Below are 18,689 nucleotides of genomic sequence, written 5' to 3' on the forward strand. Positions count from 1 at the left end.
ACATCTAAAACTCTGTTAATTCTCAATAAGAGCTTGTCTATGTAGATTCATGATGTCTAAAACATCCAAATGTCCAAACAAACTCTTTATTAAACGTCACTGGACTACATAAACACAAGTTAACAATACGTTTCAGTGTTCGTCCAAACACTCAGTTGTAAAAACACAGGAAGTAACTCTGGCAAATACACACCGACTACAGTCACATGTGACACATATCTGACACAAGTTGTGTAACTATAACACATTAGTATGTAAAAGGTTTCAACATACTGTAAGAGGAATAACACATTAGTTGTGTTAAAGGTAATACAAAATGTGTAGTCCTTATAAACACAGAGATGTGTTAAGAATCGACACAGGTTGTGTGTTAAATTTGACACAACATGTGTTGTCCCTGAGCACACACACTACATGTGTTAAAATCTACTCAACATGTGTTGTCCCTGAGCACACACACTACATGTGTTAAAATCTACACAACATGTGTTGTCCCTGAGCACACACACTACATGTGTTAAAATCTACTCAACATGTGTTGTCCCTGAGCACACTCACTACATGTGTTAAAATCTACACAACAATTGTCATTTTTAACACATCTCTTTTTAGAGTGCAGGGTTTCGTAAACAATTCTGCTGCTTTGAAAAGAATTGTGAGTCAATCATTCAATGATTCATTTATAAATACAGCTAGTTGCTTTGTTACTGAATGTAAGAATGACTCAATGACTCGCTCATTGAGAAGACAGTGACTTACTGGTTTTAGTGTAATATATTTTAAAGTATCACTTCATTTTTCCATCATTGCATATTGCTCTATTGAACATTTTTCATTGACATTTTTTTTTATTTAATAAAGTTATGCATAAAGGTAAAAAAAAGCACTGGGAAATCAATTTAGGGGGCAAATATTGTCCCCTAATGGAAAAGGTATGACTGAAGTCCGGAAGAGAGGGGGTACGCAGAAGGATACGCAAAAATCCACAATCTTGCTGAAATTGCTGCTTAATAAAATAGTTATTTTTTAAAGTTTTGCAGTTTATTATATTATTGTCTTCATGCTGATTTCTGTCATTGCAGGTATAAATATAACGCCGCTGGAAGGACGCAACGTAAGTTGAGTTTCTGAAATTGAAGTTGTAGAGACTCCTATCAATAATAGTCTAAACTGAAGCAGTGCAATAACATGTGCATTTTAGATATGTGTGTAATCTGAAATATGAATGTGCTTTTCTAATAATTGCTGATGGTTTATGGGGCATTCAGTCCATATAAGCTGTGAATACTCTGCATACAAAAGCCAATTGAAAGAATGAGTTTGTGGACTCGCTAATTAATTAATACTAGAAATTAGGGCTGGGCGATTTAAATCGCGATATTGTTATGCGCATCTCGTCAGTAAAGCCGGTTCCTTGATTAGTAGTAAATCGCCATCACCTGCTTTCAGATGGAGCGGCATTTACTACAAAGAGCCGTAGTTAACTGACAAGCTGAGCCATATCGCATTAATATCGCGGACGTATTGCCAGCTATAATTAATGCGATATGGCTCAGCTTGTCAGTTAACTACGGCTCTTTGTATACAGCAAAAACTCCAGTGTTAAATGAACACTCCTGGGAGTGTATATGAGTCCACACTCAAGAGTGTTAAAGTTAATGAGATAATTAAGTGATTAATTTAGTGATGATTGAGCATTATTGAAGACACTGATGTTAACAAGCAGAATCACTGAAGGAGAAAATCTCAAATTGTAAGTTACCGTTATGGCGATCAATGGTTGCTTTAGTTGGGCTCTTGACCCATATATTATTAACTTTAGATTTTGTTTGTCTGTTGTTTCTGAATTTGAATCACCAGTTGAACAAAGAAAAAAGTGATCTGATGGTGTTGGTTATGTTATGACAATCATCATTTGAACTTGATCACTGAACTCATTAAAATCCTTCTTTCTTATCTTGATTTATGTTGTTGGTTAGTGAATCTGCATAAATGCCCAGAATTTTTTATGTAATATAAAGGATTTCTTAAAAGTTGTAAAAAAAAAAAAAAAAAACTTTCTTTTAGGCACACACAGATGTCAAGATTCAGTCTATGCATCTCAACAATGGTGAGGAGCAGAATATTCAATTAGGAAAAGTAAATTACATAGACAATTCAGATCATAATTTATTCATACCGCAATGCATGATGGGAGCCATTAATGAGTTGTGATTGGTGGCAGCCACTGCAACATGCTTTATTATTGTCACCATTGTTGAGATTCACAGGCTGATTATTGATGTCTGTGTTTTAAATGAATTTATCTGAATGTCTTTTGATCAGTACAATGTTTATTAAATATTTTGAATTATAAGTAAAGTACTGATAATCATAGGCTGAAGAATCGCTAAACTGCAGCTAACAAGTTAAACCAAACTATCTCAATAAGATTCCTTTTTCAGATCACAGCATGATTATGTCAAAACATAATCAATACTATAAGATAACATTTTACTTTGTTCATTTAACTGTTATAAATCAATAACAGCAGACAAACAACAGTAAATATTAGAGTAAACATATAACTTACAATTTGTGATTTTCTCCTTCAGTGATTCTGCTTGTTAACATCAGGTGTCTTCAATAATGCTCAATCATCACTAAATTAATCACTTAATTATCTCCTCAGCCCTAAATGCCGCTCCATCTGAAAGCAGGTGATGGCGATTTACTACTAATCAAGGAACCGGCTTTACTGACGAGATGCGCATAACAATATCGCGATTTAAATCGCCCAGCCCTACTAGAAATTACTACAAATTCCCTTGTTATTTGAGGAGTAACATAAAGCTTACATAATACAATTTTGGGAAATACTGTCCGTCATTCATTTATTTGCCAAACCAGGGTTTTGGGTAAGCGGGTCCACAATAGCTTTGAAGCCTATACTCTCTGTCATCATCATTGTTCTGCATTCTCATTGTTTGCTGGCAATATGGGGGATTTAATGTGCAGAGAAAGCTGTCGACGAAGCTGTCCATTTCAACCACACATTCTCATTACTTCTTTTACAAACTTAAACTTTTGGATTTTTTGTATCTTAAACAAGTTTGGATCAGGGCCGACCCAAGGCATAAGCAAACTAAGTTGCTGCTTGGGGTCCCCTGGCCACCCCCTGCACTGAAAAAAAAAGATTCTTTGGATTAACTTAAAAAAAAATCTGTAATTTGTTACAGCAATTTTTTTTTTGATTTTTTCAAATTTTATTTATATAATCAACACCATCAGATCACTTTTTTTTTTTTTTTTTTATCTGTCAGTTATAACTCAGATACAACAGCCAAACAAAATCTGAAGTAAACATATAAGAGACAAGAGCCCAACTAAAGCAAACACTGATCACCATTTACATTTCTTCATTTAGCTGACCATATATGTCAGAGGTCACACGCCTCTGGAGCAACTAGGAGTTAAGTGTCTTGCTCAGGGACACATTGGTGTCTCACAGTGAATTCAAACCCGGGTCTCTCACACCAAAGGCATGTGTCTTATCCATTGCGCCACACCACCCCATAATGGTAACTTACTATTTGTGATTTTCTCCTACAGTGATTCTGCTTGTTAACATCAGGTGTCTTCAATAATAGTCAATCATCACTCAATTAATCATTTAATTATCTCATTAACTTTAACACTCTTGAGTAAAAAAATTATAATTTTGGTTTGACATTAAATCAAAATTTATGGTTTTAACTAAATCATAAATACAATTTGAGAAAATCTAAAAAAATTAGCTGTAACAAATTACATCTTTTTTTTTTTTTCAGTGATAGAGGGCGTAACACTTACTTTGAGGCAAAGTGAAAACAGAAGGTATAAACTGAAAATCACAATTTTCCATTGGACCAATGTAAATATATATTTTGAATGAATTGCACTGATGTTTCACTTTTTTCAGTGTTTTTTATTTTATTTTTTACATATTAATTAACTTAAACAAGTGACATAAATGAATGAATGAATGAATAGGTAGGAATAATAGGTAGGAATGAATAATTCAAGACAAGTAAAATATACCTGCCTACAACTGCTGCTGTGTCTGCCAGTGTTTGAGTCATGCGCATAACCTCGCGTGCAGACAATTTGTGTGCAAAGTCACGGTAATATTAAGCCATGATACAAAAATTTGATCAATGAATGATGATTGACATTTAAATCAATGATTTATCCTTTAAATTTAATGATATTCAGAACAGAACAAAAATAAAAAAATAACTATAAACAAGCCAAAACTAAATAATTTAAAGCGAAAGTGAAAGTAAGCGATTCGCAATGTATTTGGATGGTAAACTATTCTTTATTATAGGCTTCTTTGTACTTCACTCACGTTCCAATATCGACAGAAAAAATCATCCTCTTCACACGCAAAAATGTGCTTGGAAACATCACAGTGGAGCGGTGCTTACTGTGAATGGTATGAATTGTACTACTGACTATTTAAACAGAGCAGTGTAAGTTTTATATGTTAGGTTGACTATTTTATTATTATATATTTATTACGGCTATAATGAACAGGCTGCGATGTCAAGATTGCAATGCTGGAATATGTTTACAGTTTGTTTTCAGAAGTTTCAAAGAGTTAGTAAAAGAGTAAAGAAAAAGTTACAACTTTTTTAACTACACAGCAAAATCCCCAGTGTTAAATTAACACTCCTCAGTGTTTATATGTGTCCACACTACAGGGTGTTAAAATTAACACTGAAGCAGTGTTGAAGTTAATGAGGTAATTAAGTTAACACTGAAGCAGTGTTGAAGTTAATGAGATAATTAAGTGATTAATTAAGTGATGATTGGCCATTAGTGGTGACACCTGATGATAACAAGCAGACTCACTGAAGGAAAGAGAAACAAGAACAGAAAAAAAAAAACACAAGAACTACTGACTTCGAGCCATTATTGCACTTATTATTTTACCAGTTTGACTTTATTTCTGTCATACATCTACACATGTTCTTATTTAGATTTAACAGAAGTTTAGATGGTAATGTTTTATGGAATGTTTCGTTTCATGTCACCATTATGGTGGTCAGTGTTTGCTTTAGTTGGGGCTCTTGACCCTTTACTTTTTAACGTTAGTGTTTCTCTGGTTGCTCCAACTCTGTGTTTATAGAGCATATGTGTTGTGGCAAGAGAAACTATGATTTGGGCTGTGTTTCCTGAAAAATTTGCAAGCCTAATTTGATCGTATAGACCATTTGTTGCAGTTGGTCTGCAATCAAGTTAACCCTCTGAGGTTGACAAACGCGCCCCCGCGTTTTGCTGGATTTTTTTCAGTTCAGTTCAAAAGAAATTAATTTTGCTCTGTTGACTTTTACAAGCAAGTTTCATACATCAATCGATTCTGTTAAATGTGTATTATTTTTGTGTATACTCACAATAAAAACAAACTGTTGTGCTTTTTGCCAAATAAAGAAAAATAAACGTGATGCGAGTTCTGCCTTCTCTCTGTCAGTGAAGACCATTCTGAAACGCGTCCGAAAATGAACAATAACTCAGCGAATACTCAGTCAAACAGGCATACAGACACACAGGCATGAAGCTTGAATTCTCTTCTTTAAAATGAGGTAATTTATATAAAAAACAAATATTCTCATCTTGTGAAATCTGTATTAAAAGAGAGCGATTCCAGTCGAGCTAATTAGAGCTCATTCAAATGTAATGTGACTTCGCCCACGGAGAGCGCGTGCTATTCAAACGCAAATTACTGAGGCAATCCTGTGAACGCCCCCTTATCAGCTCGAGGAAACACAAGTTTAATCATATCATTGTAGCCTACTACGTGTTTACACCATCTGGCAGCGCTGTGAGGAATAATAATAACGGAAAATCTACCTCAGAGTGCAGGTATTGAGGAGAGAGGATCCGAATATGTAGTAAGTTTTTTTTCCTTCTCAAGTTAATCGCGTTTCTGTGAATGAATGAACGGCAGCCGCAGAGATGCGCGCTGTTTATCACAGCTCGCAAAAAGACAGTTTAAATTTAAATTGCGTCTCTGTGTGAATGAATGATGATGTTTTAGCAAACTGTATTGCTATACTGAGTTGAGTAAAAATCGACAGAAATATGTTGAAATAAAATGTAGGCTATTTGTATAAGCAACGTATTAAACTGAAAATTAACATTTATATGCCCTAATATTTCATAAAAACAACGTTACAGTCAGGCGTTTCTGTTTGTGAATGAATGTTTCGGTTTTAGCAAACTGTATTGCTATACTGAGTAAAAATCGACTGAAATATGTTGAAATAAAATGTATTTGTATAAGCAACGTATTAAACTGCAAATTAACATTTATATTTCTTATAATAAAAATGAAAGACCTATGTTACAGACATATGAAAGACAACATTTCGTTGATTAGTTTTGGATAGATTATACATTTTTACTGTAAAATATCTGCCACCTCAAATAAGCTTTTGTTTGCCAATATTTGCTCATGTTAAATATAGTATGTTTTGTCAAAAATAAAGTAATCAAATAATCAATCAAATCCTTAACTTTGAAATATGTATGATAAAATGTAGGCTATACTTTAGTTTTTACAAAGAAAGATTACACTTGAATTGTTGTAATTGTAACCTTTTTAATAAAAAAATATATTTACAAGGTAGATGTAAACAAACTATTAAAAGGTAAATATAAGCCTTTTCTTTAAATAATTTTTATTGTGTTTTATTAGTGACAAATTTGGGGAGAGGATAAATATTCCAAAACTGAAAATACAGTATGAGAATTAACTGCACAATTACTAGACTGTTTTCCTTGGATATTATAGGCCAAATTGCAAGCACAATATGTGGAAAAATAAAAAAGAATTGAGATGCTTCCAACTGTTGCTCTTGCATTCTTGTGGCTCAGTGACTCACCTGAATGAATGGCTAATTAAGTATGCAGGCCCCACTGTCTCCTAAGGTGTGAACCACTAAATATGCATGATGGTGTTGAATCGTTGACGCCCATATTGCCTTTCCAAACAGAAAGTGCTTTGCAAAATTCAAATCAATGTATTGTGTTATGTGAATGATTAGGCAGGGTGATTTTCACATAATTTTGAAGAAAAAACACTAGGCGATGACATCCATTAGACAAAAGTCTTATTGACATATATTTAGTATGTGTTTTGTGGTCTTATTTCAGAAACTTTAGTTTTTAGTTTTTTCAATAACCACGCATAAACATTATTCTCTCAAAAATGCAGACATGTACATTCTTGTTGCTCACATATTATGGTAGCCCTGTTTGTGCTAAATAGTGTGTAATTTTTTTTTGCCATTAATATGTTTATAAGCAACTGAAAAAAGCACAAATGTCAGGGCATGTCAGAATATCTCAAGGACCCCAAAAACACCTTAGACCCCAGAGGGTTAAGTTTAAGATACTTTTGGAAATTCAGCCCTGGTTATGTTTCAATGATGAAATTACTAGTGACCCGATTCAATGTTGTCACCCAGCATTATAAACTGATTATCTAATTGTTTTATTAATTTTTCACTACAGTAATTACTTCCAGCAATGTATTAAAAATCTTAAGGATTTAAAATCACACACAGACATCAAGAATCTACATATGAATCTCAACAATGGTGACAATCAAACAAATGCTTAATGTTGCAGTGCATGATGGGAGCCACCAATCAGAACGCATCCCTGGCTGACATCATGCATTGCAGCATGACTAAATTATGCAGCTGAATTGTCCTGTAATTTTCATTGTTTTTTCTGTTGGCTTTTATTTTGCTATTGTTTTGTTCTGACTTTAGTATCTTGTTTTGTGATGTTCAGAGTTGATCTGTTCCTCACTAGTTTGTTTATTGTCACCATTGTTGAGATTCATATGCTGATTCTTGATGTCTGTGTGTTTAAACACAATAACTTCGCTCAAAGTATTTTCAAAATTTTTCATATTGCTGTTGGATCTCAAACTGTAAAATCTCAGAGCTACAATCACCAATACTAAAACGAGACATCAAGCATATAGTCAAAAATTTAGAGTCTGAATGACATCAGTGCATCAGGACACTACATGATAATGTTTTTATCATCAAAATTTTTATCATTGTGAGCAGGTCATGTTTTTGCTTGCAGTAACAAATGTGCCTCATAAACACAGAGTTGTAGCAACCAGAGAAAAACTAATATCAAAAAATGAAAAGTGTCAAGAGCCCAACTAAAGCAAACACTGACCACCAAAATGGTAACTTGAAAAGAAAACTTCCATAAAACATTACCGTCTAAACTTCTGTTGACTCTCAAGAACTTTTGTCGATGTATGACAGAAATAAAGTCAAACTGGTAATAATAAATGCAACAATGTGTAATGACTCGAAGTCAGTAGTTCTTGTGTTTCTCTTTTTTCTGTTATTATTTTTTCTCTTTCCTTCAGTGAGTCTGCTTGTTATCATCAGGTGTCACCACTAATGGCCAATCACTTAATTAATCACTTAATTATCTCATTAACTTCAACACTGCTTCAGTGTTTACTTAATTATCTCATTAACTTCAACACCGCTTCAGTGTTAATTTTAACACCCTGTAGTGTGGACACATATAAACACTGAGGAGTGTTAATTTAACACGGGGGATTTTGCTGTGTACGCGTGCACTGTAAAAACAAATCCAAATTTTACAGAAAATAACTGTGATTTTTTGACGATCATTTTCTTTAATTTTAAATTGTACTCAAAACACTGTAAAATTACAAAAAATATCTGTAAAATAAAAATTCAGCTATTATTTTAGGTATTGTGACATTAATGAAAAATTCCAGTAATTCACATTTTTTATACAGAAAATTGATTGTATTTTTCATACAATATTTTTTCTGTTTTGTTAAATTACATAAAAATGTATGTAAAATTACAAATATAATCTGTAATTAAACAGTAACAGAACAGTTAAATGATAAAATGGTCAAATGACTGTCAGCTCCCCAAAAAACTGTAAAACATCCTAAATTAAATAAACTGAAAAACACTGTTATTTTACAGGTATTTCCTGAATAATCACGATCAAACACCTTCATTGTAAAAAAAATCGTAAAAAAAGGATCAAATGACTGGCAGCTGCGGCTGCCAAACAAAAACCATAAAATTAAAGTCAAATATGCTAATTTAAATAAAGTATAAAAAACTTTAAAATAAATTTGATGTCACCATGATTGAGATCAGTGTCTGCTTTAGTTGGGCTCATGACCCTTGGGTTTATAACTTTAGTTTTCTCTGGCGGCTTTAACTGTGTATCTAATAAGCATTTGTTATAGCAATAAATGCAGGAGAAAATATCAGATGGTCTTGGTCATTCATTGGTGATGATCTGATGATGGTCTGATTCACATGTATAGCAATCAAATATCTGAATATATTATTTTAGATTGCATAATATGTAGCTGGAATTAAGCTTAATGCAAATCTATAATTAATGTCATAATTTTTCACATGACCCTTGAAATATTGTGATGTCAGTATTATAACAAACTGAAAAAAAAAATATATATATATTATACAGAAAAGATTTGAGCTGGTTCATTTTTTTTAGTAGTATAGAGACATCAAGAATCATCATGTGAATCTCAACAATGGTGACAACCAACAAAGCCTTTTTGTGACTTTATAGTAATTCAGATTTATTTTATTTTTTTCATTGTCATCATTGTTGTGATTCATACGCTGATTCTTGATGTCTGAGTGAGTCTACATGATCCTGTCAAAGCATTTTCTGTATAATAACTTCATAAAATCTGAGTATCTCAGCACTGCAGATTCTTCTCCAGCAATTTTGTCACACAAAATTAACTAATATTTACCAACTTAATCAGAGACTTCACTACAGATGGTATCAATGAAGCAGGACACTACATGTTATTATCACTAAAAAGTGACCAACATCATCTGATCTGAGTTTCTCTTGGATTCCTACCATAACTAATATGCATCAGAGACACACAGGTAAAGCAGACAGAGAAAAATTAATGTTAAACACTAAAAGTTCAAGAGCCCAACTAAAGCAAACCCTGGTCTCCATCATGGTGACATCAAACTTTATTATTTTCAATAACACTTCAACTTCTAAACCTCTGTTAATTCTCAATAAGAATGTTAGTATGAAAGAAATAAAGTCTGGATTGTAATAAGTGAAGATGCTGAGATCCTGAGAGATCTGTTAGTGTTTAATGTTCTGTTGGGGTTTAAAGTGTTTCTGTATGGTGTGTTTCGTGTGTCACCATTGTGTTGAAGAGTAGAGCCTGAGCTTCAGTCCAGGATGAGCAGAGTAACACTGAAGAAAAGCTGCATGTTGTTTTATTTGACAGTAACTGTGTAGTTGCTGATGCAGTGACGTATAGTCGCAGCAAATCATGCATGTAGTTAATTGCATGTTTTTCAGTAAAAAATTCAGAAAATAAATGTGAAATAACTGTGTTTCTGTCAAAAAAGATTAATGAAGATTTCTGTAAAAGTATTTTGCACTTAATTAATTTAGGATATTTTATATTAATTTTATGGGTTTTGTATGGCAGCCGTAGCTGACAGTCATTTGACTGTTTTTTTATGGGAGTTTTTTACAGTGAAGGTGTTTGATCGTAATAATTCAGGAAATAGCTGTAAAATAACAGTGTTTTTCTGTAAAACATTTAAGGAAATTTTATGTAAAAGTTTTTTGCACTTCATTTAAATTAGGATATTTTACTTTATTTTTACGGTTTTTGTTTGGCAGCCGTAGCTGACAGTCATTGACCGTTTTTTTTACGATTTTATTTTTTACAGCGTGGTGGGAGGGGGCCCCCAAATCATATTCTGCTTAGGGCCCCCAAAAGGCTCGGGCCGGCACTGGTTTGGATACAAACACTGTCCACTGTAGCGAGCAAAATACAGAAAAGCACGACAAATGTTTAAAAAAATTGTCATTTAATCATTTGTTAAAGAAATTTGTTAAAAAACACTGTCTGTGTCTCATTTCAGAGGCACTCAGCATACCCGGTTAAAGTCATCACTCACACATCGTCAAATTCTGTCTTCTCATTGATTTCAGAGTCAGACTGAATCCCTTCAAAATCTTCTGGAGCAGATCGAGAACATTACAGCGCAAGAGCTTCCTTTGACTGTAAGTCTTCAAGAGATTTTTTTTTTATATATATATAAAATAATCAAATCAAATGTAATTGTCAGTTACATGATTGACATCGCAGGTATGATTAATTGGCTTTCTTAATATTTACAGTATTTTTTTTTTTTTTTTTTCTGATCAATAAATTAGACTGTGACCAATATTTTGAATATGGTCCTCAACACTTCAGAAGAGATTTCAGAGTCTTCATCATCAGTCAGCCGAGCTGAACTAGCCTCCAACGGAAACCATGTGTTAAAAGCCAACGAGAAACTCATCTCTACATTGGTGAAGCCGACAGACACACATGACAGAGTCAATTTTACTCTTGCTGCTGTTGGTGAGTGGAGAAACTGTTATTATTGATGATGAAACTGAGCTTATATATGATATCAGGGAGTTTATATAGTCTAGAGCAGGGGTTCTCAACTCTGGACCACGAGATCCACTTTCCTGGAGTTTAGCTCCAACCCTAATCAAACACACCTGAACAAGCTAATCAATGTCTTCATGATTACTACAACGTTACAGGCACACAGAGTTAAATCAAAACTGCTCACACTGAGTACATATTGTCCCAATCTAAAGAGTGTTAAAAGTGTTAAAGTTAATGAGATAATTAAGTGATTAATTAAGAGATGATTGAGCATTAGTGATGAACACCCGCTTCAGCCACAGCATTACGCCTGGTTCACACCAGACGCCGAAGCGACGCGAAACGGAAAATCACACGCGGTCCGGCGCCTGCCTGTTCACACCAGACGCGTGTTCTCCGCGGCGGTCGACAAGCGCTTCTGCTCAGTTGTTGTTTATTCAGAGCTATTTTTTACTTCATGGGTAAGTAAATAACCTCATAAAATGAATACACCATGTTTCTGTAACCAAGAAGTTTGTACACTTCTTTTATTAATCCATTGTCGAGACACACACGTGTTTAGTTAATACTCGCGGTATTTTAATTAGAAAATTGCTTATATTTTGACAATTGACCGGATGTCTCGTGTTTCTTGGTGTGACTTCCTGCCGGAATGGACGCGGATCACTCGCGGCTCGCGCAAAAAATAGAATGACACCATAGGTTAACATGGGCGCCGAAAGGAAGCGGCCTCCGTTCCGCGCCGCTTCGGCGTCCGGTGTGAATGAGGCTTTAGGGTCTGTTTACACGACACCGTTTTCAACTAAAAACGTATAACTTTTTATACGTTTTGGCCATTCGTTTCCACGACAACAAAGAGTCAGTTTGGGTGCCTGAAAATCAGAGGTGGAGATTCCAGGGGTCAGAAAGTAAAAGTCCTGCCATATGTTTATTCCACCCATGAACTCACACAGCAAAAACTCCAGTGTTAAATGAACTCTCCTGTTTTTTTTCTGGCTCCAGACTCAAGAGTGTTAAAGTTAATGAGATAATTAAGTGATTGATTGAGTGATGATTGAGCATTATTGAAAACACCTGATGTTAACAAGCCGAATCACTGAAGGAGAAAAATCACAATTTTAGACACCGTTATGGAGATTAGTGTTCGATTTAGTTGGGCAGTTGACCTTCAAATGATTATCTTTAGATTTTGTTTGGCTGTTGATCTGAGTTATTACAGCCAGATGAACAAAAAGAAAAGTTGGTCAGGTGGTGTTGGTTATATTTGAACATAATCATAATTTGATTTGAATCACTGAACTCAATTAGAGCCTAATCTCTGACTTAAATGTATATTGGTCATTACAACATCACAGTAATTCTACAGATTAAGTTCCAGAATTTTCAATATAATTCAAATTATTTCTTAAAAGTTGTTCTGATAAAGAAAAGGAAAATTTTTCTTTAAGGCACACACAGACATCAAGATTCAGTGTATGAATCTCAACAATGGTGACAAAAAGAATATTCAATTAGGAAAACAAGACAATTCAGATCATAATTTATTCATACCGCAATGCATGATGGGAGCCATGGATGAGTTTTGATTGGTGGCACCCAGAATGCACTGCAACATGCTTTATTATTGTCACCATTGTTGAGAATCACAGGCTGATTCTTGGTGTCAGTGTGTCCAAATAATATAATTTTTCAAAGTCCTTTGATCAGAACAACTTTCAAGAAATCTTTCTGTTTACATTGAAAATTATTACCATGGCATAATATTAGAATCACAGGCAGCTATAATCAACAAGGTAAACTTAACTCTCTAAATGAGTTTTGTGATTCAGGTCAAATTATGATTGTGTCAAAACATAAAAAACACCACATGATCAACATTTCTATTTGTTCATCTGAGAGTTATAACCCAGATACAACAGCCAAAAAAAATCTAAAGTTATTAGTTTAAGGGTCAAGAGCCCAACTAAAGCAAACACTGATCACCATAATGGCAACTTAAAAAAGAGATTTTCTCCTTCAGTGATTCTGCTTGTTAACATCAGGTGTTTTCAATAATGCTCAATCATCACTCAATCAATCACTTAATTATCTCATTAACTTTAACACTCTTGAGTCTGGAGCCAAATAAACTCCCAGGAGAGTTCATTTAACACTGGAGTGTTTGCTGTGTGAGTTCATGGGTGGAATAAATATATGGCAGGACTTTTACTTTCTGACCACTGGACTTTCCACCTCTGCTGAAAATGCAAAGTTTTGAAAACTCAAAGGAAACACTTCTGAGTTGTAAGCGTATCGTTGTCGTGTAAACGTAAGGGAGACCGGGGACAGTTGCAACACTTTTTGCATTTTTCTCAGTTACTCAGAGACTATTGGGACTAGATCAACCAAATGTTCAAATTTTATTAAACTCCATACCATATAAAGATGATTATATATGACATATTGTTCACAGTATTTATTTGAATGGAAGAAGCCACACAGCAAAAAACCCAGTGTTAAATCAACACTGCTCAGAGTACATATGGTCCCACTCTACAGAGTGTTAAAATTAACACTGAAGCAGTGTTGAAGTTAATGAGATAATTAAGTGATTAATTAAGTGATTGGCTATTAGTGGTGACAGCTGATGTTAATAAGCAGACTCACTGACGGAAAGAGAAAAAACAATAACAGAAAAAAGAGAAACACAAGAACTACTGACTTCGAGTCATTACACATTGTTGCACTTATTATTACCAGTTTGACTTTATTTCTGTCATACATCGACAAAAGTTCTTGAGATTCAACAGTTAAGTTTAGACGGTAATGTTTTATGGAAGTTTTCTTTTCAAGTTACCATTATGGTGGTCAGTGTTTGCTCTAGTTGGGCTCTTGACTCTTTTCATTTTCTTAATATTAGTTTTTCTCTGACTGTTCCATCATTGTGTTTATAAAGCACATTTGTTATTGCAAGAGAACACATGATCTGCTCACAATGGCCCTCATTTATCATTCTTGCGTAGAAACGGGCGTATATGTTGGCGTAAGATTATGCTTACACTCTTCTCACCGCCTGATTTATGAAGCTGTGCGTACCTTTGAAATCCAGGTGTACGCAATACCTGCGCTTGATAAATGCCGCGGCTGAAAACGAGTGTCATTAGAATAACACGCCCCTATATATTCAAGTCTCCGCTCCCCCCACGCCCTTATTTTACGCCATGGACACACGGAAGACGGCAAAGAAGAGAAAGTTCTTTGAGAAAGAGAAAGCGAAACCAGGGAAGTGGAAAGAAACAAAATTGATTTCTAGATTTTTATTATTAATGACGCTTATTGTTATTTAGAAGAAGGATGTCGTTATTATTATTATTTGTATTTGTATTATTATTATTATTATTTAAAAGAAGAAGAATGTCATTTTTATTATTTTGTCAGTCTGAATGATTTTTTTGGTCATTGAAAGCCTTTCATTACTAAACCCAGTCCGTGCACACCTGCCGGGCCTAACCCTGGCCTAACCATCGTTTCAAAGAATAGTACAACGGCGAGCGCGTCGAGTATAAACGCCTCGTCCATTTGGGGAGGTGCGCGCGCAGTCTGGGGAGACTCGCGCTGCGGAGCCAGGCGAAAGTATAAACAAGGCTTGAAACGTCAGGTAAAGCGCACAGGCTCGCAACTTAAGGAATACATATGCCTACAATTCAAATGCTTTGGTAAAGTCACACAAATTAAACATTGAAGTCCATGTTGCACAAAAATAAACACTGAAGTTTATAATTACTATGTTGTTGTTTTTTTACAGTGGGTCATAATATATCATATCTTTTAGTTTGTCAGTGCGTTTTGTGGTGTTAGGAATTGTTTTTCTGCGCATTCCCGCACTCAAAACGTGCGTACACCACCTCCTGAGCTGGCGTAGGATTTGAGCGTGCCGTACGCCAACGTCCATATTGATAAATCTCAAAGTCACCGTGGTTTTGGGTGTACGCCAGGTGTACGCTGGAAATTTGGTGTACGCACTTTTGATAAATGAGGGCCAATATGTTTTGATGATAATGACGTTATCATCATGTAGTGACCTGATTCACTGATGTCATTCAGAGTCTAAATTTTTGACTATATGCTTAATGTCTCGTTTTAGTATTGGTGATTGTAGCTCTGAGATTCTACAGTTTGAGATCCAACAGCAATATGAAAAATTTTGAAAATACTTTGTGCAAAAAAGTTGATGTATTTAAACACACAGACATCAAGAATCAGCATATGAATCTCAACAATGGTGACAATAAACAAACTAGTGAGGAACAGATCAACTCTGAACATCACAAAACAAGCTATTAAAGTCAGAACAAAACAATAGCAAAATAAAAGCAAACAGAAAAAAACAATGAAAATTACAGGACAATTCAGCTGCATAATTTAGTCATGCTGCAATGCATGATGTGAGCCATGGATGCGTTCTGATTGGTGGCTCCCATCATGCACTGCAACATTAAGCATTTGTTTGATTGTCACCATTGTTGAGATTCATATGTAGATTCTTGATATCTGTGTGTGATTTTTAAACTTTCAGATAATTAAAATATTGTTGGAAATAACTACTGTAGTGCAAAATTAATAAAACATGAGGATAATTAGATTATAATGATGGGTGCCATTATTGAATCAGGTTACTAGTAATTTCATCATCAAATCATAACCAGGGCTGCATTTCCAAAAGCATCTTAAGCCTTACTTGATTGCAGACCAACTGCAACAAATGGTCTGTACAATCAAATTAGGCTTTCAATGATGAAAATATGAACTGTTTTAGGCCAATAGTATTATTTATTTCTATAATAATATTATTGTAACCTATTATTTATTTATTTAGTGATATTTATCAAATAACAGTTATTGAGTTTTGTTTGTTTATGTGTAGAACATAGGCCTACATATATTCAGTGTGCAGGTGTTACAGATGCTATTCAATCTCTCCATATTTCAGTGCCAGACAGGAAGAATTGAACAATTTGCAATGCAACAAACTTTTATTACACATGCAATTTATAACTTGTTGCAAAACCATCAGCCATGCCTGCTAGACACACTGACTTTGACACATGCTAACTATGTCACTTAGAAGTCAACAAAACAATAATTCAAACTAAGTAAGTTTTGATTAATTCATACAAAATGTCAGGACAGTATGACAAAATTACATCTCATGAAAAAAATTACTTTCATACCTCCAAAGCAAGTTTTGTTCAATAAATGCAGCAGCAGATGTTGAATATGTCTACTGTCTTCTTGGTGGGGGAGGGTCTAACTGTGCATGTGCAGTATGAGTGTCATCACTCTAGCTTGTTTCTGATTGGAGAAAAATGACATGTTGCAACCATCCCCTGTTGCAACACTCCCCGGTCTCCCCTACCCTAAGATAAATCAACTTAAGATAAAAGAAGACATTACATCTCTCAAGATCTCAGCCGAAGAGGATTAAACAACTCCACAAACAACATTACCAGCTTGACTTAATTTAACTCTGGGGATTTTGCTGTGTACAAAGTTAACTGATTAGTTCAAACTAGTAATTAGATGAAATAGTTATTTTATTTTAGTCTTTTTATTGTTTTGTTTTTTGCACATTTGTGCAGATTGAATCAACTTTAATAAAAACAAAAAACAAAACATAACTGCTTATTTTCTAAATCAGAGGTTGAAATCTTCATGGTTGGACCCAGTGTCACCTTAGATAAAATCCCTCGACTTAACACAACAAATTCTTCCGTGGACATCGATCTCATTGGGATCGCCAAGAACAACAATGAAACAAGTATGTGAGATGTGTTTTAATACAACATTTAAAATAAAACATTTTTAGAAGATATATCACTAAACCACATTTAACTAAAGGTTTTAATGTGTTCAGTACAAGTTTCTTCTGTTTCTGTCACACAGGATCAGCTGCTGTGGCTTTCATGAGTTATAACACAATGGAGAATTTACTGAAGCCAGGCGTCTTCAACACATCAAATGACACGATTAAAATGATGTCCACTGTGATCTCAGTTACTCTTCCCAAAACCACCAACACTAAACTCACCAAACCAGTCAACTTCACCCTCAAACACATCAGAGTGAGAGACTGAAATGTGTTTTTGTCCAACCTGAGAACTGATGAACATCTGAAAACATCTAATATTCAGTGTTATACTATTTTCTGCATGTTCTTTCTTCTTTTTGCAGGTGTTTGAGCCCGGCAGTCCTCTGTCCTGTGTGTACTGGAACATCAGCGAGTGGATTGTAGATGGTTGTTCTGTTTTAGAGACCAACAGCAGCTACACTGTGTGTTCCTGTGCTCATCTGTCCACATTCGCTCTCATCATGCAAACCAGCCGCCCATCAGAGGTACGAGAACATTTATAGTGAGCATTGAAGAACAGCACAGATTTGGCACTCATGTACTCTGACATGTTTCCTCAGAGCGACTCAAAGCTGGACATCTTGAATTTGGTGTGTGTGATCGTGGGGCTGGTGTTCTTCAGTTTGGCCCTGTTGACCTTTGCCCTTTGTCAGTGGAGTCCTGGAGTGAATAATGTGGCTCGAATCAACCTCTGCGTGAGTCTTCTGTTGGCTCACCTTCTGTTCCTGCTCACACAACAGTTCCTGAGCCTTATAAGCCCTCATCAGGTGAGAATGATGAAGGAGCCCTACAGCTCAGCACAGTCTCACTGAGAATCATCATAACCGTCTCTCATGATCTCCAGGTGTTGTGTGCCGTGATATCAGGTGTGCTGCACTTCCTCTTTCTCTCCGGCTTTGTGTGGATGTTCATTGAAGCTGTGCTGCTCTTCATCTGTGTGAAGAACCTATCACAGATCAGCTCCAAAAGGAGGGGGGTGCTTAGCAGTGGATTCCTGTGTGTGATTGGATATACGGTTGCTCTGGTTGTGGTGGCTGTGTCTGCTGGGGTGAATCCTAAAGGCTACGGAAGTGAACAGTGAGTTTAGTTTGAGCGACTCAGAGATCAACACCTTCATCCTTCATGTTTGTTCATTTAATTATTTTTCTTCCTCTAAACAGGTGCTGGATTAAAATGGATAAAGGCTTTAACTGGAGTTTTCAGGGACCTGTTTGCGTCATACTAGCAGTAAGCACATTTCTCATCATGACTTTGTATTAAAAGGAAAAGTGATTAAAGATTAAT

The 18,689-nt window shown here is 35.1% G+C and overlaps 1 protein-coding gene across 1 annotated transcript in view; it reads left to right on the plus strand.

Moving 5' to 3' along the window:
- LOC308687967 (uncharacterized protein) overlaps positions 1-18,689 on the plus strand; it is a gene marked incomplete at its 5' end in the record, with an annotated part of 168,805 nt that overhangs the window by 142,817 nt on the left and 7,299 nt on the right. Inside the window, 4 exons of the mRNA XM_081360784.1 lie at positions 17,729-17,890; positions 17,966-18,172; positions 18,250-18,482; positions 18,566-18,632. Of these exons, the coding sequence (XP_081216910.1) occupies positions 17,729-17,890; positions 17,966-18,172; positions 18,250-18,482; positions 18,566-18,632 (669 nt within the window). The remainder of the gene's footprint in view (positions 1-17,728; positions 17,891-17,965; positions 18,173-18,249; positions 18,483-18,565; positions 18,633-18,689) is intronic.

Source organism: Scardinius erythrophthalmus, assembly GCF_964197995.2.
Source record: "Scardinius erythrophthalmus genome assembly, chromosome: 3".
NCBI lineage: Eukaryota > Metazoa > Chordata > Actinopteri > Cypriniformes > Leuciscidae > Scardinius > Scardinius erythrophthalmus.